Source organism: Denticeps clupeoides, unplaced genomic scaffold, assembly GCF_900700375.1.
Source record: "Denticeps clupeoides unplaced genomic scaffold, fDenClu1.1, whole genome shotgun sequence".
Lineage (NCBI taxonomy): Eukaryota > Metazoa > Chordata > Actinopteri > Clupeiformes > Denticipitidae > Denticeps > Denticeps clupeoides.
In genome coordinates, this window is record NW_021630047.1 from 497,494 (window position 1) to 519,993 (window position 22,500).

The 22,500-nt window shown below is 47.9% G+C and overlaps 2 protein-coding genes and 1 pseudogene across 4 annotated transcripts in view; 2 read left to right on the forward strand and 1 right to left on the reverse strand.

The window, feature by feature from the left end:
• Positions 1-15,928, reverse strand: part of nbas (NBAS subunit of NRZ tethering complex) — a 48,007-nt gene extending 32,079 nt beyond the window's left edge. For 2 of the 3 annotated variants that reach the window (XM_028967958.1, XM_028967957.1), the window contains exons 1-22: positions 15,556-15,928; positions 13,153-13,204; positions 12,516-12,552; positions 12,356-12,433; positions 12,136-12,183; positions 11,930-11,973; positions 8,057-8,190; positions 7,847-7,980; positions 7,614-7,712; positions 7,193-7,331; positions 7,046-7,111; positions 6,396-6,524; positions 6,245-6,308; positions 5,393-5,586; positions 5,057-5,317; positions 4,804-4,929; positions 4,333-4,484; positions 4,035-4,169; positions 3,802-3,880; positions 3,057-3,161; positions 2,705-2,841; positions 1,518-1,604 (exon numbers count right to left, since the gene is read on the reverse strand). In XM_028967958.1, coding sequence (XP_028823791.1) covers positions 1,518-1,604; positions 2,705-2,841; positions 3,057-3,161; positions 3,802-3,880; positions 4,035-4,169; positions 4,333-4,484; positions 4,804-4,929; positions 5,057-5,317; positions 5,393-5,586; positions 6,245-6,308; positions 6,396-6,524; positions 7,046-7,111; positions 7,193-7,331; positions 7,614-7,712; positions 7,847-7,980; positions 8,057-8,190; positions 11,930-11,973; positions 12,136-12,183; positions 12,356-12,433; positions 12,516-12,552; positions 13,153-13,204; positions 15,556-15,669 — 2,414 coding nt within the window. In that variant the 5' untranslated portion in view covers positions 15,670-15,928. The remainder of the gene's footprint in view (positions 1-1,517; positions 1,605-2,704; positions 2,842-3,056; positions 3,162-3,801; positions 3,881-4,034; positions 4,170-4,332; positions 4,485-4,803; positions 4,930-5,056; positions 5,318-5,392; positions 5,587-6,244; positions 6,309-6,395; positions 6,525-7,045; positions 7,112-7,192; positions 7,332-7,613; positions 7,713-7,846; positions 7,981-8,056; positions 8,191-11,929; positions 11,974-12,135; positions 12,184-12,355; positions 12,434-12,515; positions 12,553-13,152; positions 13,205-15,555) is intronic. The other variant, XM_028967959.1, reaches the window with a different exon arrangement.
• LOC114781552 (uncharacterized) lies at positions 9,360-9,468 on the forward strand (annotated as a pseudogene).
• Positions 15,914-22,500, forward strand: part of ddx1 (DEAD (Asp-Glu-Ala-Asp) box helicase 1) — a 7,008-nt gene continuing 421 nt past the window's right edge. Inside the window, exons 1-25 of the mRNA XM_028967960.1 lie at positions 15,914-16,002; positions 16,073-16,124; positions 16,203-16,266; positions 17,396-17,425; positions 17,514-17,610; positions 17,970-18,017; positions 18,111-18,194; positions 18,373-18,456; positions 18,536-18,612; positions 18,682-18,754; positions 18,831-18,907; positions 19,013-19,127; positions 19,203-19,341; positions 19,439-19,499; positions 19,590-19,688; positions 19,771-19,860; positions 19,959-20,147; positions 20,659-20,710; positions 20,780-20,926; positions 21,222-21,313; positions 21,400-21,472; positions 21,544-21,616; positions 21,782-21,824; positions 22,159-22,254; positions 22,413-22,500. The exon at positions 22,413-22,500 is cut by the window's right edge and continues 33 nt beyond it. Of these exons, the coding sequence (XP_028823793.1) occupies positions 15,987-16,002; positions 16,073-16,124; positions 16,203-16,266; positions 17,396-17,425; positions 17,514-17,610; positions 17,970-18,017; positions 18,111-18,194; positions 18,373-18,456; positions 18,536-18,612; positions 18,682-18,754; positions 18,831-18,907; positions 19,013-19,127; positions 19,203-19,341; positions 19,439-19,499; positions 19,590-19,688; positions 19,771-19,860; positions 19,959-20,147; positions 20,659-20,710; positions 20,780-20,926; positions 21,222-21,313; positions 21,400-21,472; positions 21,544-21,616; positions 21,782-21,824; positions 22,159-22,254; positions 22,413-22,500 (2,059 nt within the window). The 5' untranslated portion in view covers positions 15,914-15,986. The remainder of the gene's footprint in view (positions 16,003-16,072; positions 16,125-16,202; positions 16,267-17,395; positions 17,426-17,513; positions 17,611-17,969; positions 18,018-18,110; positions 18,195-18,372; positions 18,457-18,535; positions 18,613-18,681; positions 18,755-18,830; positions 18,908-19,012; positions 19,128-19,202; positions 19,342-19,438; positions 19,500-19,589; positions 19,689-19,770; positions 19,861-19,958; positions 20,148-20,658; positions 20,711-20,779; positions 20,927-21,221; positions 21,314-21,399; positions 21,473-21,543; positions 21,617-21,781; positions 21,825-22,158; positions 22,255-22,412) is intronic.

Here is a 22,500-nt window from a genome sequence, read left to right on the forward strand (position 1 = left end):
TAGACCCGAGCAAGCGCACCTACTACTACCCTAGACTCGAGCAACCGCGCCTATTACCACCCTAGACCCGAGCAACCGCACCTAAAACAACCCTAGACCAAAGCAACCACACCTATTACCACCCTAGACCAAAGCAACCACACCTATTACCACCCTAGACCCGAGCAACCGCACCTACTACTACCCTAGACCCGAGCAACCGCACCTATAACCACCCTAGACCCGAGCAACCGCACCTACTACTACCCTAGACCCGAGCAACCGCACCTACTAACACCCTAGACCCGAGCAAACGCACCCATTACAACACCAAACCCGAGCAACCGCACCTACTACTACCCTAGACCCGAGCAACCGCACCTACTAACACCCTAGACCCGAGCAAACGCACCCATTACAACACCAAACCCGAGCAACCGCACCTATAACCACCCTAGACCCGAGCAACCGCACCTATTACCACCCTAGACCCGAGCAACCGCACCTATTACCACCCTAGACCCGAGCAACCGCACCTATTACCACCCTAGACCCAAGCAACCGCACCTATAACCACCCTAGACCCGAGCAACCGCACCTACTACTACCCTAGACCCGAGCAACCGCACCTATAACCACCCTAGACCTGAGCAACCGCACCTATAACCACCCTAGACCTGAGCAACCGCACCTATTACCACCCTAGACCCGAGCAACCGCACCTATTACCACAAGACCGGAGCAACCACACCTATTACGACACCCAAGCAAACGCACCTATTACGATGCTCGACCCGGGCAACCGCACAGACTCCCGGGGGACTGTCCCTATAATTAATGATTGTAAAGTGCTCTGGATAAAGAAATCTGGTAAATGCCATAAATGTATTCTGAAACCTGAGCCGAGAGACTGCATTAGTTAAACTACACTACTGATCGTACATATTATGACATGCTAACTGAGCGAGTGCACTTATTATGTCATCAGACCATAGTGACCAATCATATGATAACACCTGACCCGAGCAACTACATTACGACACCTGATCGAAACAACCAGACTTATTATGACACCCGACTCGAGCAACTGGAACTATTATGACCCCAGACCCAAGAGACTGAACATTTACAACCCCCAACCTGAGCATTCTGACTACAACAAGTCAAACTGTGGCACAGAAGACTGTTCAGGTTGATATCATTAACTAATGAATCGTTACCACAGTAACCTGGTGTTGGAACATAGACACTCATGCTTGCTGGTGAGAAAACCCTCAAATAACAGCAGGTGGAGCAGAAGAACCACCGAGTGTGCAGCAATCCAGCATTTATAGTGATGAAGCGTGATGGGGGGGTCATGCTGAACAGCGGTTCCAGCGCACCACCCCAAAACCCTGAACACAGAACTGATCAAACATTTACGGGAATAACAGCTCCACTCAGTTCTCAGTTCTTCGTTCCTAATCATCACGGCCTCAGTGTGACAAGTCAGCTGAGGGTGGAACCGGGGGACTAGAGGTCAGCGGGCTTCCGTTTACCTGCAGGTGATCTCTTCGCACCAGTCCTTGTCTCTGTGCCTCTGTTCGTCCCACGGAATGCAGACCAGAGCGCCCCGCTCATCGGCACTACAGGACAACACACGATACTTCTGTCAGAGTTTAGCTGGATGAAAACCTGCAGATTCTGTTCACCCGGCGGCTAAAAGACGTCCTGCAGCTGAAGTGAAACGCTGCAGAGTCGCCTCATTTCGCCATTTTCTGCTTTCTTAACTTTTCATGCTTTTACGCCCCGGGGCCACACACACACTCCAGCGTGAAGGTAATCTGATTTTGAGGACTTTCTTCACGCTTCCAGCCCTCTCAGCGTAATGAGAAAGATGAGAGTAAAATCTGAGCGTCGTTTATTCTAGGACACAGGTAACCACTTCCACTGGAGCCTATTTTACAGGACGTGCAGATACTTTCACGTTAGGATGTGATGAAAGTGCAGAGCACCCTGATGATGAAGGTGATGTTCTGATGTTCTACTCATTCACACTAAATGGAGTGGAACAGGGAATGTCTTCAATGTCATCTTTATAAGACTTAAAACTATAGTCACGCACATAAGCTGCATAACAGACTTAAACTTTCTGATTAGCAGAAGCATTAAAAAAAGAAATAATAATAAAAATCACAAATAGGCAAAATCTTCAGTAAACAGCAAATCCGGTGAAGGGGAAATAGGAGACAAGGGATTTACTCAAATTCCCAAATCACAGCCCCTCAAGCTACTCACACATTCCATTTCTGGGAAACTGTGTGTCGGTCTGTGTGTCGTGCTGCAAGTACTTCTCAAACTGAAAGTGAAGTGATTGTCATTGTGAAACACGGTGAAACGTGTCCTCTGTATTTAACCATCACCCTCGGTGACAGTGGGCACCATGACAGGCGCCCGGGGAGCAGCGTGTGGGGACGGGACCTTCATCAAGGGGACCTCAGTGGCAGCATGGCGGCTCGGGATTCGAACCAGCAACCTGATTACTTTAACTAACAACTCCAGCGCCTCAGCAGCAGCAGCGTTTCCACTGACCAATCAGAGTCTGTTCCTGAGTTCCACTGACCAATCACACACTGTTACTGGCAACATTGAAGGCTTTCATTTCCAAATCTTAGGGCAGAGCATGAACATTACACCCAGATCATAAATTACGTCATGAACTTTGACCTGGTAGTTTCAGCCTTACCAAGCTTCAGGCAGCAGGGTGGTGTACTCATGTGGTGAAGTGGTTTCTGGGAAATTGCAGAGGAGGGCTAGTCGGTGCTGCAGCAGCTCTGAACCGTGATAAGTGAAGAGGATATCCAGGGCCAGAACATTGCTCTCCTACACACACACACACACACACACACACAGGTACACACTTTTAAAATGCTTACAGGATTGAAAAAAATGAAAGTGGCCATATTTCAGATTTCTGAATCATGCACAACATATAAAGAAAATATATGGGCTCTCCCATTCATCAGGGTTATACAACACACACACACACACACACACACACACAATGGTCAGTGGGATGTGGAAATAAAAAGTCTTACTCGGGCGTAGTTTCTTGCTGACAGAACAATATTCTGATTGCGGAAGGTCTTAAAGAACTCTGCGTCGTAGTGCCGTTCTGCTGCATGTGGACCTCCCAAAATCTCCTACAGAGAGAGAGAAATGCCTCAGCCTGAACTGTGGGGGGCCGAGCGGACAGGTCGGGTAGACAGGTCGGGTAGAGGGGGGGGGGCCGAGTGGACAGGTCGGGTAGACGGGGGGGGTCGAGCGGAACGGGTCGGGTGACGGGGGGGTCGAGCGGACGGTCGGGTAGACGGGGGGGCCCGGTCCCGAGCGGACGGGTCGGGTAGACGGGTGGGGGTCGAGCGGACGGGTCGGGTAGACGGCGTCCGGGGCGTGTAGTACGTGGGGGTCCGGAGCGGACTTTTCGGTTATCTTTGGTGGTGTGGCCGACGTAATGGGTCCGGGTAACGGGGCGGTCGAGCGGCACGGGTCGGGTAAAAAAGACCGGGGGGGTCGTGCAGACGGGTCGGGTAGAGGGGGGGGGGTCGAGTGGACGGGTCGGGTAGACGGGGGGGGGTCGTGCAGACGGGTCGGGTAGACGGGGGGGGGGCCGAGCGGACGGGTCGGGTAGACGGGGGGGGTCGAGCGGACGGGTCGGGTAGACGGGGGGGGTCGTGCAGACGGGTCGGGTAGACGGGGGGTCGAGTGGACGGGTCGGGTAGACGGGGGGGTCGTGCAGACGGGTCGGGTAGACGGGGGGGCCGAGCGGACAGGTTCTCTCACCTCGTAGGTGGCCAGTCGGTCCAGGTAGGACAGCAGCTTCAAGCGGCTCCTGCACAGTTCCTTCTGCTCCAGGGTCAACCTACAGGAACACAATCCAACCACACAAAACTGAGCACTGAAACAACATCAGATCAGAACAGGTCATTTCAACAGAAGGTTCCTTTACGTCTTTAAGTTTATGTCAGATTATTCTGTTGTAGATAAGTCCTTTGTGTGTGTGTGTGTGTGTTTACCTGCTGAAGTCCACTTTGCTGATCATCTCTTGGGTCTTCCTCTTCTCTCTCTCACTCCTCCTCTCCATCTCCTCGTGGGCTGACAACTCCTCATATGGGGCGTCGTCCACATCCAGGTCCCCTGGCAGAATGAACCTGCGCGGTATAAGTGCGTGCGTGCACATGATATCATTATGAATATACAATAACTTACTCCAACAGCAGTCTATGGTTGCCTAGCAACATATCAACAAAATAAATGAAAGCAGCTTAGCCAATCAGATTGCAGAAGCAGAATGTGTATTATATACATTCTCACCTGCCGCCATCCTCGCCGTTGCCGATGGCGATCAGCGCCTCCAAGTCCGTGCCCTTGAGTCCGTACTGCAGAAGCTCCTTGGCCGCGTCCACGTTCTCCGGAACACGTTCCAAACACTCGTGCAGAACCCAGGAGCGCTTCCGTATCTTACTCTGCAGAGAAGAACCTTTTCAGTTAAGGTGTGATAAATGCTGTAGCTTTATTTCATTTTCCCAAGATTATTTTAAACTAGGAACTAAAAATTTTGATGGGCCTGTCCAGGCGTTGGTCACAAGAGCTGGTGTCAGCTGTAGGAACAGGCGTTCTTATTAAAGTGGACGATTAAGCAAGTGGTCACATGAAATTTGGTGACGTTTGGAGCATGTTAAAAAATGTGCATGTTAGCATGCAAATTTAATAAGCATGCTATTGCTAGCATGCTAATGTGAAAAATGCTGACAGTAGACTGTGTGTGTGTGTGTGTGTGTGTACCAGGTAGTCCTGTATAGAGGCGATGCTGACTGTAGATTTCCTCCACTGTCGCTGGTAGACCAGGTCAGAGTCAAGCCCATACGCCTGCGCCAGAGACAGCGCCTCCCCGTACTCCTCGTTATCGATCTGAACACAGTGGGTTAAAGCAGAGTCAAATACAGGCTGCGCAACACCAATACTATGTGTGTGTGTGTGTGTGTGTGTGTGTGTGTGTGGACTGAGGTAGAAATGTGCTCCTCTCTCTCACACACACCTTCCTCTGGTAGAGCTCCTCCGGCGTGGTGGAGCGCAAGCTGAGCAGCCGGTAGGTTTTAATGACTGTACGCGGGCGTTTGCGCGGTGGGGCGAAGCGCTCCATCTCCGTCACGAAGTACAGACCCTGTTTCACGTAGCCGAAGTACCGCGCCTTGGCTGACGACTCATCGTCAGAGTCAGAGTCCTCGTCACCAGCGCCACCATCATGGTCCTCGTTGCCCTCGAGACGAGACCGTTTCTGAGCCAGTTTCACCTCACACTGATGAAGAGTCACACGGTTGGTACAAATGATCGGTAAAATGGATGGATGGGGGAGAAAGAGAGCAGATTTCACCTCAAGACTGAGAAATCCTCCATCGTGGGCTGGCGTAACCCTTGGGGACGGCTCAAACCACTCACAGGACTTTCCCAGAAGGTTCTGCAGGGTTCTAACACTCGAGACGGTGAGGGAACCAGAGCAGCGCGCCAGAATGAGAGCGCCGTTGTCCCACCAGCTGACGTCGGTCAGGGAGTAATACTGATCTTTATCTGAGAAACACCATCATGCCGTGTGTTATCTACAATCACAGTGTACATCTGCTTAGGTGACACAGATGGAACGACACACCCATGAGTCCCATTTCATCTTTAATCATTTTCACTACCAACAAAAGCTAGTTAAATACGTGGTACGGTTCCACAGGGTCCAGTACTGGACCCTTTCTTATTCATCATTTGAGGCAGTTGCCAGACGCCCTTATCCAGAGCGACTAGTAGACAGTCCCCCTGGAGACACTTAAGGTCTAGTGTCTTGCTCAGGGACACAACGGACTTTGTGGCCTTCTGATTCAGGGGAGATTGTTTCACCCACTAGGATTCTGCCCCTATTGTAAATGCAGCAAATTGACATTTTTATGCAGACTAGCGTACATGTCTGTGAAGCCATATGAAGTTCAGCTTTTCTGAGATGGAACGGGGTTTAGAACATCTAGACTGGACCACTGTAACTCTGTTTAATAAGATCACGCTTGTTCAAAACTAAGAGCCAACAACCATCACCTTGAGCTGCTGTTCTAATGTGAAGCAGACATTATAAAGAGTGCTGTAGAGATTAGAACTGATTGAATACTGTGTGTGTGTGTGTGTGTGTGTGTGTGTGTGTGTGTGTGTGTGTGTGTGTGTGTGTGTGTGTTTGAGTACACACTACCTTTAATTTTTTTCCTCTTTTCCAAAGACGTTTTCCATTCTGGGTTGACCTCTTCATATCCAGGCTGCGAAAAAAATGGCTCAATAAGTGTGTGTGTGTGTGTGTGTGTGTGTGTGTGTGTGTGTGTTTGTATGTGCACACACATTCATACCTGTTGTTCCTGTTCCCAGCAGTTTCTCTGTTTGAAGGACGGAACATCCCACAGACTGAGGTTTCCAGATAAATGAAGCACAGCGAGCAGAGCGCCATCAGGAGAGAGAGACATCCTGAACACACCATCCTAACACCCCCACACACGTGTATATAGAGAGAGAGTGAGAAAACACGCCTGTAATATAGTACGAAGACACACACACACACACACATGTACATAGAGAGGGAGTGAGAAAACACGCCTGTAATATAGTATGAAGACACACTCTCACACACACACACACACACACACACGCACACACGTATATAGAGAGAGAGTGAGAAAACACGGCTGTGGCTGGTAGTAGCCTAGTGGGTAACACACTTGCCTATGAACCAGAAGACCCAGGTTCAAACCCCACTTACTACCATCGTGTCCCTGAGCAGGACACTTAACCTTAAGTTGCTCCAGGGAGACTGTCCCTGTAACTACTGATTGTAAGTCGCTCTGAATAAGGGCATCTGGTAAATGCCGTAAATGTAATATAGTACAAAGACACACTCACACACACACACACGTACATAGAGAGAGTGAGAAAACACGCCTGTAATATAGTACAAAGACACACACACACACACACACACACACACACACACACACACACACACCTTCTCATCACTCTGTCGGGAGAAGATCTTGAAGGCAGGGAAGCGGAGGAAGCCCCTCCTCTGGTACTGTGGGGTGTGGGTGGAGGAATAAAACATTAATAATCGAAACGTGACTCTGTTCCGTCCAATCACCGTCACGCAACTGACCGCTCCGACGTCGTCCTCGTAACTGGTGACCTGTTTGTAGTGCGGCTGACCGGACAGCAGACGCCACGCCGTGATGCCACAGCGAGTGGCCCGCGACGCGTCATCAGCATCCGACTCACATCCGCCAATCAGCAGCATCCTGAGAAAAGAAAAGACGAGAGAGGGACAGAAACGGGACAAATCAGAGACGAGTGTCTTCGCCTGCACTAGAGAGAGGAGAGTCGCGTTTATTGCAGTGTGTTTGTATGTATTGTGTGTGTGTGCGTTTTTGTGCTTTATCAGGTGTGACAGAAGTGTGACAGACAGATTTACAAGACAAGCAAAATTTGCTCAATGTCTTCTCTGGAAATACTGCAGAGGACAGAACAGGGTGGCGTGTCCGCCGCGCCCTCTGCTGGTGGACGTGGGCACAACCGCTCACCTGTGGCCTGGATGGTAGATCGCCGTGGTAACGCCACCGGTATAGTGTGTGGAGAAGTTGAAGGTATGGTTCTCCTGGAAGCCTTGATTGGTGCCGACACTAACACACACACACACACACACACACACAGAGTGACACGAGCATGGCGGTCAGCATGGCGGTCAGCATGGCGGTCAGCATGGCGGTGGTGGTCACCACCGTACTCTCCCGGCCGGGTCTGGCGGGGCGTGTACCTGACCAGGTAGCTCTTCAGCTGGCCGCTGTAGGTGATGACCAGCAGCTCGGACGACCACTGCGCGCTGCCCCGGTACTCCAGGAATACCAGGCCCGCCGCGCCGCAGCTCGGTTCCCCCGCGAAGCCGGCCGCCTGCGGCGTAGGAGCAAGCGGGTCACCGGGTCACCCGGGTTCCAGGTGCGTGTGTGTGTGTGTGTGCGGACCGTACCGGCGGAATGAGGAACAGCTCGCTGCCCATCAGGTCGAAGACGCGCACCGTTCCGGTACTGTCAGCGTATGCCAGCAGGGCGCAGTCGTGACTCCACGCCACCCGCCGCCACGTTGGGTTTGGGTCCTTGGGAACTGGCAGCCAAAGCATGATGGGAAAGAAAGAGTCCCCAATAAGAAACCTAGTATGATGGAGGTGGTGCATGATGGGAAGTTTACAGCACACGCTTCTAGAGATTAGAGGTGCAGTGGTGTCCTAGCGGATAAGGAAGCGGCCCCGTAATCAGAAGGTCGCCGGTTCGAATCCCGATCCGCCAAGGTGCCACTGAGCAAAGCACCGTCCCCACACACTGCTCCCCGGGCGCCTGTCATGGTGCCCACTGCTCACTCAGGGTGATGGTTAAATACAGAGGACAAATTTCACTGTGTGCACTGTGTGCTGTGCTGCTGTGTATCACATGTGACAATCACTTCACTTTAGAAGATAAGGACCTCCTCCTCCACCATCATCATCATCATCATCATGGCCACTGTGACACCACAGCTCTAACTCTTCCTGAAGCCTAACGAGCCGCCATCAATTAGAACCCAGTAATAAATCAGCCAAGAGCAGCGGCCCACAGCCAATCACGCGAGTCATAAATCTCCTTTAGTTAAAGCCCAGCGTGTGTGGACATATGCTACCTCAGCAGCTCTGTCTCGCCCCGCATGATAAAAACGACTTTCAAACGGACTTCACACACACACACACACACACACACACACACACACACACACACACACACACACTGCAGTTAAAAGGAGTCTGGAAGGAATAGCTCAAAAGCTGCAAGAACCTCATTTCACGTCACCCTAAATGACGAACTGTTGTGCTTCTGCAGTCGGTCAGTTCAGAAAACCGAGCTGAACCCTGGACACACCATGACCTCTGACCCCTGACACTGTGATCTCGAAAAATAAAAAAAAATCCATTTCAAACCTAGGAGTCACTTCACTTCATTCAGCCTCAAACAGGTCGGAAAAAAAGAGAGCACGCACACGCACACACCACCATCTTTACACACACAGACACACACTCGGGTGGAGCACGATCAAAGTTGTCCCGGTGTGACCCCCATTACACACTGAACACTCTGGAATTTAACCTCTGCTGAAGCGTTAAGTCCCAACTCCGTGTCCAGAATAAGAATCTTGACGCAAGAGCACAAGGGGTGTCCACACCACACACACACTCTCTCACACCATCTTTTACACACGCGCACACACACCATCTTTTGTGTGTGTGTGTGTGTGTGTGTGTGTGTGCTTACGGCCAAACCAGCCGAAGAACGCCTGATCTCGGAAGCTAAGAAGGCTTGGGCCTGGTTAGTACTTGGATGGGAGACTGCCTGGGAATACCAGGTGCTGTTAGTAACTATTATGGGCCAGTGGTGGCCTAGCGGTTAAGGAAGCGGCCCCGTAACCAGAAGGTTGCTGGTTCGAATCCCGATCCGTCAAGGTGCCACTGAGCAAAGCACCGTCCCCACACACTGCTCCCCGGGCGCCTGTCATGGTGCCCACTGCTCACTCAGGGTGATGGGTTAAATGCAGAGAACAAATTTCACTGTGTGCACCGTGTGCTGTGCTGCTGTGTATCACATGTGACAATCACTTCACTTTACACACACACACTCACAAACACACAGGCTGAGAATTACTTTGCAGCCACTGAATTTTTTATACACAATAAATAAGAGTAATTAGACGCTGATTAGTTATTGGTTAATTACGGGGGGGGGTGGGGGGGGGGCATTAACGAGTCTGGATGTTAATTAGATTCTGTATCTCACGCACCATGTGGCACAGGCTACAAGGCCAAGAACAGTGAGAACCGATGTAGAACACGTTCTACGGCCATTACGAGGTGGACCGGGCAGTTTCGACCTCCAGCCTGGCGAAGGAGGATGGTGACGTCATCAGCATTTCACCTCCTCCTCCATCCCCAGCAACATCTCCCACGTCTCATGTCCACCCTCAACCATGTAGACAGGAAGCAGGGGAACTATGCAGGTCTGCTGATAATTGACTGCAGTTCAGCATTCAACACTATGGTTCCAGAAGACTGTTTACTAAGATGAAGGATCTGGGACTCATCAGCAGATTGTCCTCCTGGCAGGAACCAAATTTCACCCTCAGCATGGGAGCTCCACCAGGATGCATACACAGCCACCCATGGCTGTGTGGCCACTCACTGCTCCAACACCATCGTGAAGTTGCGATGGGGTTCATCTCAAACAATGATGAGACGGTAGAGGTGGAGAACCTCACTTCATGGCGTCAGGAAAACCACCTCCAGCTGAACGTCAGCAACACCAAGGAGCTGGTGATGGACTTCAGCAGGAGATGGCAATGGGACTACAAGCCCCTCAACATCAGTGGAACTCCAGTCGATAGGTTGAGCAGCTTCAAATACCTGGGTGTCCACATCTCAGAGGACCTGAACACATCCAGATTCAAAGCATCACCTGTACCACCTGAGGAAGTACAGGGTGTCTTAAGACATCCTAAAGACTTTCTACCCGGGTTCTGTGGAGAGCGTCCTGACACAGAACCTTAGTCTGGGAACAGCTAGAGAGGGTGAGCCATATGGCGGAACGCTGCTGCAGGTCACCTCTTCCATCTCTGCAGGACATTCATGAAGAGATGCCGGACCTGGGCCATCAAGGTTATTAAAGACAAAATACATCCAAACAACATCCTGTTCCAGCATCTAAAATCATGCAAAAGACTCATGGCAATAAGGATGCTGAAGGAGGACATGCAGCACACCTCACACCTCCTACCCCGACCATCTGAACGTTCACTGTGGTCTACTGCAATCTGCACTGTTACGCTGGTCTATACACCATGCGCCTTAACAGAATACACATCCACTTCCCATGATGTTCTTATTGAACATTATATCTTGCTTATGTTATAGCTTGCCTACTTTTACTAAGTTTTACTAGCTTTATTTACCTTTTATTCTATTTTATTTAACTCTTTAACTGTTACTTAAGGTCCCCTATTATGAAATCATTTCAAAAAATTATATCGGTCTTGTTGGTCCCCTAATTCTGTATCTGAGTCTCTTTCCGAAATTCAGCCGTGGTGCAGAATTCCAGCCACTTTGATCCAGTCCCACAACGAGATTTCCCAGGACGCGCCGTTTCACCGCCTGTAGCTTTAAATGCTAATGAGGAGGAGAGAGGCGGGACGAGGAGGAGAGTGGCCAATAGAAGTTGAGCGGAAGTTGACATTTGTGCTCATTTTTACATCCAGTCACCAAGCGACTGCAATGCTTCACATGTTTGGAAGCCATGACGGTTAGTGGAGCTAATGTTTTCTGGGCGGAAAAAGCTTAGGTAACCTTTCCCCTTATGACGTCATAAGGGGAGAAATTCCTTATTTTCATGTCAGGGGACTTATGCAGTCAAAACAGGCTGGTTCAGGATGCATTTCACTGAGTGACACGGTGAAACGTGTCCTCTGTATTTAACCATCACCCTTGGTGACAGTGGCCACCATGACAGGCGCCCGGGGAGCAGTGTGTGGGGACAGGACCTTCATCAGTGGGACCTCAGTGGCACTTTAGCGGATCGGGATTTGAACCGGCAACCTTCTGATTACGGGGCCACTTCCTTAACCGCTAGGTCCCCACTGGCCACCAAGTGTAGTACTCCTATAACTATGGATGTGACTAATAAAAATCTTGAATCTTGAATGCACACCCACAATGCACCTCTCCGAAAGGGATCTAGTCTAAGACATGTGACTTCTTCATGATTATTGTAGACTGCAGTGTTCCTGGACAGCAGCGCTGACGATTACAGTCATATTTCTGAGAGAAACACACCTTGGCATTTCCCGATGATGGAGCCAAAATCATCTCTGGCAGACCTGCAGGAGGAGCGGGGGAAAAAATCACTGATAAAGAGCACTTCATTTATTATTCTTATCTGAATTAATAATTCTTTACACTCTCTTCACAACTGCAGAGAATGATTTTGCGAGGAATAATGATGAGGGTGAAAAATGAGCCAATTAACCGACGAGACTCACCGGATCTCCACACACTGGTCCTGGACGATGGCCAGCAGCTTCCCGTTACTGCACAGATCAATCAAAAATCTACTCATTAGAACTGACAAATAACAAGAATTGCAGTAATAAATTATTTACCAAACTAGCACAGCACCATCAGAGCTCCGCCCCCGCTGTATTTATTGTTGTGTCTGTTGCGTTATGTGTATGAATTAAAATGAAGGTTCTGCATGGTCACCTCGCCAGCACCAGCTGCCAGTTGATCTGTTTACTGGCCAGTCGAACCAGCGCCGGGGGCAGACAGGAGCTGGACGGGCTGCAAACCAGCAGAAGAGTATAAACAAAAGCCGAAATCCAGGTAATAAAAAAACCCATGATGCAACAGCAGAAGGTCTCACCTGTACCACAGGTAGTGAAGGACGAATCTGATGGGTCCTGCAGAAACAACAGCATCACAACGTCTCAATAACACTGTACACAACTTTACAGCTGGAGCGTTTCAGAAATCTGAAACCACTTCATCTCTGAAAACCCCAGTTAGAACCCTCGTGTCCCTCAGCAAGAAACTTCACCCTGCGTGAAGTGGCCTGGTACTTTTTACCCACCCAGATGTTCTTCTTCTGCATCTTTCCTGCTTTAGGACACATTTCAAACTCTCGGCCCGCGTGCCGCCAGGTCAGTATTATTATGGCCCGGCGATATGAAGCACTTATGACACGAACTACGGAGCCCATAATGCAGTGTGCACTTTGCTGACGACCTGAGCGGCCTGCGCACGAGTTGGCACGGCGCTTTGGTGACTTTTTACAAGCCACTTGCCATCAACATGGAGCCTGCTCCTGCACAGATTCAGCTGCGGTGCAGTAAGGCCCCCGAAGCACTGCATTATGGGATCTGTAGTTCGTGGGTCATCAGTGCTTCGTCTCGCCAGGCCATAATAATAGATCTACATTTTGGTTTAACACGCCTGCTTTAGGATAAGAAAATAATCCTAACCTGCTTCTCACCTGCAGACAAAAGCAGAATGGAGCTTACCTGTCACTGTTTTAGTGATTAAAGATGAGCCTCGGTCCTTATTCCCCCGCAGCTGATAATTACACACACACACACACACACACACACCAAAAAACATTTTTACTAACGGTCTCATACGTGCCGGTACTGGCTAAACTTATCACTGAAACATCAGTATATTTAACTAGATTTACTGATATTGTTTCTGCTGACGATCTGCACAGAAAATGGACATTTTAACAGTCGATTTAGGTCAAAGATTCCAACAAAAGTGAGAATATAAAACGAAACATTGCAATAATGAATAACAATGAAATTGTAAAACCTGAAATCTGTGAAGCTGTGTCTCAGTGTGACGGGACCCTTTAATATTTCTGATATTTTACTTCTGTATGAACTGATAAACGAGATTAAGTGTCTCTACTGTTTAATTGTAATATTTCTGATATTCTACTTCTGTATGAACAGATTAACGAGTTTAAGTATCTGTAATTTTAATTGTAAAATTTCTGATATTTAGTTCTGTATGAACTGATAAATGAGTTTAAGTGTCTCTACTGTTTAATTGTAATATTTCTGATATTCTACTTCTGTATGAACAGATTAACGAGTTTAAGTATCTGTAATTTTAATTGTAAAATTTCTGATATTTTACTTCTGTATGAACTGATAAATGAGTTTAAGTGTCTCTACTGTTTAATTGTAATATTTCTGATATTCTACTTCTGTATGAACTGATAAATGAGTTTAAGTGTCTCTACTGTTTAATTGTAATATTTCTGATATTCTACTTCTGTATGAACTGATAAATGAGTTTAAGTGTCTCTACTGTTTAATTGTAATATTTCTGATATTTTACTTCTGTATGAACAGATTAACGAGTTTAAGTATCTGTAATTTTAATTGTAAAATTTCTGATATTTAGTTCTGTATGAACTGATAAATGAGTTTAAGTGTCTCTACTGTTTAATTGTAATATTTCTGATATTTTACTTCTGTATGAACAGATTAACGAGTTTAAGTATCTGTAATTTTAATTGTAAAATTTCTGATATTTTACTTCTGTATGAACTGATAAATGAGTTTAGGTGTCTCTACTGTTTAATTGTAATATTTCTGATATTTTACTTCTGTATGAACAGATTAACGAGTTTAAGTATCTGTAATTTTAATTGTAATATTTCTGATATTCTACTTCTGTATGAACTGATAAATGAGTTTAAGTGTCTCTACTGTTTAATTGTAATATTTCTGATATTCTACTTCTGTATGAACTGATAAATGAGTTTAAGTGTCTCTACTGTTTAATTGTAATATTTCTGATATTTTACTTCTGTATGAACAGATTAACGAGTTTAAGTATCTGTAATTTTAATTGTAAAATTTCTGATATTTTACTTCTGTATGAACTGATAAATGAGTTTAAGTGTCTCTACTGTTTAATTGTAATATTTCTGATATTCTACTTCTGTATGAACTGATAAATGAGTTTAAGTGTCTCTACTGTTTAATTGTAATATTTCTGATATTCTACTTCTGTATGAACTGATAAATGAGTTTAAGTGTCTCTACTGTTTAATTGTAATATTTCTGATATTTTACTTCTGTATGAACAGATTAACGAGTTTAAGTATCTGTAATTTTAATTGTAAAATTTCTGATATTTAGTTCTGTATGAACTGATAAATGAGTTTAAGTGTCTCTACTGTTTAATTGTAATATTTCTGATATTTTACTTCTGTATGAACAGATTAACGAGTTTAAGTATCTGTAATTTTAATTGTAAAATTTCTGATATTTTACTTCTGTATGAACTGATAAATGAGTTTAGGTGTCTCTACTGTTTAATTGTAATATTTCTGATATTTTACTTCTGTATGAACAGATTAACGAGTTTAAGTATCTGTAATTTTAATTGTAATATTTCTGATATTCTACTTCTGTATGAACTGATAAATTAGTTTAAGTGTCTCTACTGTTTAATTGTAATATTTCTGATATTCTACTTCTGTATGAACTGATAAATGAGTTTAAGTGTCTCTACTGTTTAATTGTAATATTTCTGATATTTTACTTCTGTATGAACAGATTAACGAGTTTAAGTATCTGTAATTTTAATTGTAAAATTTCTGATATTTTACTTCTGTATGAACTGATAAATGAGTTTAAGTGTCTCTACTGTTTAATTGTAATATTTCTGATATTCTACTTCTGTATGAACTGATAAATGAGTTTAAGTGTCTCTAGTGTTTAATTGTAATATTTCTGATATTCTACTTCTGTATGAACTAATAAACGAGTTTAAGTGTCTGTAATTTGAATTGTAATATTTCCTATATTTTACTGTATACGTGGCTCTACGTTTCTGTCCCTGCGCACCAACCCAACATCCAGAAGTCGCGACGCCGCGACCCGAACTCCCACCTGCGTGTCAGCCTCCGGCGGCCACTCGGTATTTATGATTAAATCGTAGAGAATCTTCTCGTCCTGCTTCTCCTGCTTCTCCTGCTTCTCCGCCGCCGCGTCCCCTGCAGCCATGACTGGACTCCGGCCGCCGAACTACGGCGGGAGGCGAAGCTCAAGACGGCCGCGGTGCTCCGCGTTTCCAGCGGCCGCCGCGTCCCTCCGCGTCCCGCCGCTACTGTACCGGGTACGGTACCGAAAGTAAAAAGTATTTCCGAGAGTCGCTTTCGTCCAACCAAAAGCGTTTTTATTTTATTTTCGGTACGTTGAAGCCATAAGACGGAACAAAAATGTTTTATCTTGTTTTACTCCGGTTTCCGGACAGCGCAGCACCTTGTCAACAAATAACCGTGCTGACGTCATATCCGGTGCTCCGCGCAGGACGGAGCGTCATGGCGGCGTTTTCAGGTGAGTCTCGTCTCGTCTCGTCTTATTCGGTCCGGTTTAATTGAATTTAAACGCCGCTCCCCCGCTGCAGAGATGGGCGTGATGGCCGAGATCGCGCAGGCGGTGGAGGAGATGGACTGGCTGTGAGTACACCGCACAGGTGACGTGTGACATGCGAGGTGACACGGGCCACTGCCTGACTCGACTTTTATTCCCTCCAGGCTGCCCACGGACATCCAGGCCGAGTCCATCCCTCTAATCCTGGGAGGAGGAGACGTGCTGATGGTGAGGAGGACCATCCTACATTCGAATGAATGAAGTTTCATTAAAGTTTCATTAAATGCTTTTACTCGGGGCAGTGGTGGCCTAGCGGTTAAGGAAGCGGCCCCGTAATCAGAAGGTTGCCGGTTCGAATCCCGAGCCGCAAAGGTGCCACTGAGGTGCCACTGAGCAAAGCACCGTCCCCACACACTGCTCCCCGGGCGCCTGTCATGGCTGCCCACTGCTCACTCAGGGTGATGGTTAAATGCAGAGGACAAATTTCACTGTGTGCACCGTGTGCTGTGTATCACGTGTGACAATCACTTCACTTCACTTTATGTAGTTGAGTGTGCTGACAACAAAATCAAACAAATTATCGATGGAAATTAAATTTATCAACCCATGGAGGTCTGGATTTGGAGTCACACTCAAAGTTAAAGTGGAAAAGCGCACTACTGTCTGATCCAGCTTTGATGTAATGTCCTTAAAACAAGTAAAAATGAGGTTCAGTAGTGTGTGTGACCTTCCTACAACGCCTGGACATGCTCCTGATGAGGTGGCGGATGGTCTCCTGAGGGATCTCCTCCAAGATCCTGGACAAGAGCATCTACCAACTCCTGGACAGCCTGTGGTGCAACGTGGTGTTGGTGGATAAGATAAACCTAAAATTAAAAAAGCAATAGGACTGAATAAAATAAAAAAAAAAAATGTACAACAATAAAGTATAAAGGTAGGGGTTCTGCTGCTGGGTGGTTGACCTCCTGTGGCCTCTTCCATGTCACCTGATGTACTGGCCTGTCTGCTGGCAGCGCCTCCGTGCCCTGGACACTATGTCCCATCCTGGATGAGCTGCACTACCACTTGTGTGGGTTGTAGACTCCGTCTGATGATACCACCAGAGTGAAAGCACCTCCAGCATTCAAAAGTGACCAGAACATCAGCCAGGAAGTGAGAAGTGGTCCGTGGTCACCACCTGCAGGACCACGCCTTTATTGGGGACGTCCTGCTACTTGCCTATAATTTCCACCTGTTGTCTGTTCCATTTGCACAACAGCATGTGAAATTGATCGTGAATCAGTGTTGCAGTGCGATTTCACGGAAGTGTGATGGACTTGGAGTTAAATTGTGCTGTTTAATTTATTCTATTTCCCAGGCAGCAGAAACCGGGAGCGGGAAAACCGGAGTGAGTTGAATCCTTCCGTCTGTCCTACTGTGGAGTGTGTAGAAGGAACCGGGACGTGCTCGTACTGAAACGCTGCGTCTCTCGCCAGGCCTTCAGCATCCCCGTCATCCAGATCGTCTACGAGACGCTGAGGGACCTGCAGGAGGGGAAGACGAGCAGAGCTGCGGCCAGAAGTGGAGGAGCAGGTGACCGGCAGCAGGGGGTGTGTGGGTTGGGGTGTGTCACGTGACAGAAGAACCCCCGCCTCATTTACATTTTTACCCTTGTGCACCAAACATTGTGGTTGGTGGATGGTGTTGATGACGTCATTTCCGTGAATGTCCCCTCAACTTCTATTGGCCGTCCTCCTCAAGGCCCCGCCTCTCTCCTCCTCATTAGCATTTAAAGTTACAGACGGCGTCCTGGGATATCTCATTGTGTGTCTGGACCAAAGTGGCAAAAATTCTACACCGAGAGACTTCAGATAAAGAATTAGGGGACCAACAAGACCGATATAACAAACAGCTTAAAGCTCACGTCTGTCTGTGTGTCTCCCCCACTGCAGTGTTCAGTAAGTGGCAGATGAACCCGTACGACAGGAGTTCTGCGTTTGGTGAGTTAACAGAACTCTGGATGTTCTCTCCTAGTCCTGCAGCTGTAAGCGTCACCTGTCTGTCTGTCTGTTTGTCTGTCTGTCTGTCTGCAGCCATCGGACCAGACGGGCTGTGCTGTCAGAGTCGGGAGTTTAAAGAATGGCACGGATGTCGCTCCACCCGAGGGGTTACTAAAGGTCAGTGGGTGGAGCTTCAGTTCCATTTCCCTTCGTTCTTACTGTGCAACATGCTTCTTTTTCTTTACTCCATTGTTTTTGTATTTTGATACTGTGCATGTTCATATTTAATTGATATTCGGAGTATTGTGTGCTCGTGCGGGTTCCTTTTCTGAATTATTGGTCTTATTGGTTGCAGGGAAGTATTATTATGAAGTGACCTGTCACGACCAGGGACTCTGTCGAATCGGCTGGTCCACCAGCCAGGCAGCGCTGGATCTGGGTACGAGACTGTGTGTGTGTGTGTGTGTGTGTGGGGGTGTGGCCGGCCATGACTTTGTGTAAATGCCGGTTCTCTACAGGTACAGATAAATACGGATTTGGCTTCGGAGGAACGGGGAAGAAATCCAACAATAAGCAGTTTGACAGTTATGGCGAGGTGAGCAGCTGGACGATAACGCAGCACTCTGCAGCAAAGGAAATGTCTCTAATTGTTCGTGGTTAACAGGAGTTCACAATGCATGACACTATTGGATGTTACCTGGACCTGGACAAGGGACACGTCTCATTCTCCAAGAACGGTAAGAGCGCCGGCGTTCCATCGCCCGGCGACAGCAGAACTCCGCATGTGACCTGCTGTGTTCCTCCGGGCTGCAGGTACGGATCTGGGACTGGCTTTTGAGATCCCGCAGCAGCTGAGGGGGCAGCCGCTCTTCGCCTCCTGTGTGCTAAAGGTAACGCGCGCATGCACGCACACACACACACACACACACACACACACACACACGCGTTTACCCTTGTGTAAGTAAATACTGTAAATGTTCCTTCCTGCTGGGTAGAACGCCGAGCTGAAGTTTAATTTTGGAGCTGAGAGCTTTAAGAACCGCCCTAAAGATGGATTCCTGCCTCTGGACCAGGCACCTGAGGGTCATGGGGTCAAATCCAGCCAGACAGGTGAGTTGTCACATGACAGAACTTACCAGAAACAACCTGCACGTTCTATACCAGGGTTTGTTCCTGTGTGTGTAGGTTCTGCTAAGGTCAGCCAGGTGAAGGTCGTCTCCACCGCCCCTAAAGCTCTCATCATCGAGCCGTCTAAAGAGCTGGCGGAGCAGACGCTCAACAACGTCAACCAGTTCAAGAAATACGTGGACAACCCCAGACTGAGGTGTGTTGTGTGGGGGGGGGCATTTTTTTTATATCTGTTTTGTGATAAATGTATTGTTTTGACAGTCTGTGTGTGTGTGTGTGTGTGTGTGTTGCAGGGACCTGCTGGTCATTGGTGGTGTAGCAGCAAAAGAGCAGCTGGCTATACTGGAACAGGGGGTGGGACAGTTTAACCAGTGTACACACACACACACACACCCAAATACACTCTCTCACTCACTTTCTCTCTCTCTCTGCCCCCTCCCCCAGGTGGATATCGTGGTGGGGACACCCGGCAGGCTGGACGATCTGATCTCAACGGGAAAACTGACGCTGTCTCAAGTTCGCTTCCTGGTCCTGGACGAGTGTGTGAGTCTTGGTGTCTCTGATGGGGACCAGGACCGCTGTGTGAGGAAAGTGGGTCTCACCTCCTTGTCTGTGTCGTGTGCAGGACGGTCTGCTGTCGGCTGGATACACAGACTTCATCATGAGGGTCTACAACCAGATCCCCCAGGTCACATCTGATGGGAAGAGGCTCCAGGTCTGTTCCTACACAAACATTACAGCAGGAACAGTGAGGAATGGGGCGTGGTCATCAGCTGGAATACTGGACTGAGTGTAAACTGTGTGTGTTCTCAGGTGATCGTCTGTTCGGCAACGCTGCACTCGTTCGATGTTAAGAAGCTCTCTGAGAAGATCATGCATTTCCCAACATGGGTGGATCTGAAGGGTGAAGACTCGGTTCCTGAGACAGTCCATCACGTGGTTGTTCCTGTCAACCCAAAAAGTGACCATCTGTGGGAGAGACTGGGCAAAAACCACATCAGAGTAAATATCTCTCTCTCACACACACACACACACACACACACACACACACACACACACACACAGAGTCAGGGAAGTAGTGAAAGTGAAGTGATTGTCATTGTGAGACACAGCACACGGTGACACGGTGAAATGTGTCCTCTGTATTTAACCGTCACCCTCGGTGAGCAGTGGGCACCATGACAGGCGCCCGGGGAGCAGCGTGTGGGGACGGGACCTTCATCAAGGGGACCTCGGTGGTAGTAACCTAGTGGGTAACACACTCGCCTATGAACCAGAAGACCCGGGTTCGAATCCCACTTACTACCATCGTGTCCCTGAGCAGGACACTTAACCCTAAATTGCTCCAGGGAGACTGTCCCTGTAACTACTGATTGTAAGTCGCTCTGGATAAGGGCGTCTGATAAATGCTGTAAATGTAAATGTTCGGAATTCAAACCCGCTTCCTTAACCGCTAGGCCACCGCTGGTCCCAGAGAAATGTGTCAGGTTGGCGTGTGTTTCTGTGTTTGCAGACTGATGACGTTCATGCTAAGGATAACACGCGACCAGGAGCCAACAGTGCAGGTCAGCTGATCACCATGAACTTTCCACCATGAACTCACACCTTCTCATAGTGTGTGTGTGTGTGTGTAGAGATGTGGTCCGAGGCCATTAAGATCCTGAAGGGCGAATACGCGGTCCGTGCCATCAAAGAGCACAAGATGGACCAGGCAATCATCTTCTGTAGGACCAAGCTGGACTGTGACAACCTGGAGCAATACTTCATCCAGCAAGGTGGAGGTGAGCAGCTTCACTCTCCCAGTAGAACCTTCAGTGGTAAGGAACAGCTCACATGATCACTGCTCATCAGGAGGTCAAATGGTCAGAGTGAATAAGGGACTTTATGAACCGTCCAGTTCTCACTCATCAATACCCATAAATCATTGTCAGAATCCAATAACTCCTCAATACCCATAAATCACCAGTCATCGATACTTCAGCAGCGGCCTGCATCAGCTGCTCCTCTTCCTCACTTTCACTCTAGCGATGATGGTTGATGCTGATCGGCCTGCACCCCGTCTCTCTGTCTCTGCAGGACCGGATAAAAAAGGACACCAGTTGTCATGCGTCTGTCTCCACGGCGACCGGAAGCCGAACGAACGCAAGTACAATCTGGAGCGATTCAAGGTACGTGTCCTCTACTTACAGGCAGATGGGTATAAGGTTCTTGACCCCTGACCTCTGCATTGACCCCAAGTTCTGTTTGGAGACAGAAACAGGAAGTGAAGTTCCTGATCTGCACAGACGTCGCGGCCCGTGGCATAGACATCCGCGGGGTTCCGTACGGTAAGACAGCTGGGAGGACGGTGATCGAAACGCTCGGTTACCATGGTAACACTGCTGCACTGCATCCACAGTGATCAACGTCACGCTGCCCGACGAGAAGCAGAACTACGTTCACCGCATCGGCAGGGTCGGCCGGGCTGAGAGGTGTGTGTGTGTGTGTGTGTGTGTGTGTGTGTAATTTCACATAAATTATTTAATTCATTTTTAATACTCAGCGATCAAACAAACATAAACATGGAACTTAGTGAAAATATTTCTATTCTGGGAGGTTCTGGAATGAGGTTTTATCGTCATTATTTCTTCTCTCAGGATGGGTCTGGCCATCTCTCTGGTTGCCATGGAGAAGGAGAAGGTACCATTTACACTCACAGTTACAGAATCAGAAAACTTTATAAATCCCGAAGGAAATTTCTTATGCTACAACTGTACAGAGAGACAGACATTTATGAGTATAAATAAAAATAAGGTTGTCACAGTTCAGCTTGGTCCTACAGAAGATGATTGCCTGGTCCGTATTGTGCTCTTTACTAATTAATTACATCCGTTACTCATTATATTACAGTGTTATTCTCCATGCCCTCAACCACATCCATCTTAATTCTGCAAATATTAGGATTTTAGATGGATATGAGAATATTGACAAAGTTCATAAAAACCTGGAACCTTCCACTGTTGTGTGTGTGTAGGTGTGGTACCATGTATGTTCTAACAGAGGGAGGGGATGCTACAACACCAGACTGAAGGAGGACGGTGGCTGTACCATCTGGTACAATGAGAAGGAGGTGAGGGCTGAAGGAGGCATGGCCATCAGATGAGCATCTACACCTCACTCCACCCACACATCCACCAACTCCACATATGATCCAGCTCCAGATCTTCTCACATGCATCTGCCTACTCCACATCTAATTCTGCTCCCAATCTTCTCACATCTCTCTCAGCTGCTGTCTGAAATTGAGGAGCATCTCAAATGCACCATAACACAGTGTGATCCTGACATTAAAGTTCCTGTGGACGAGTTTGATGGGA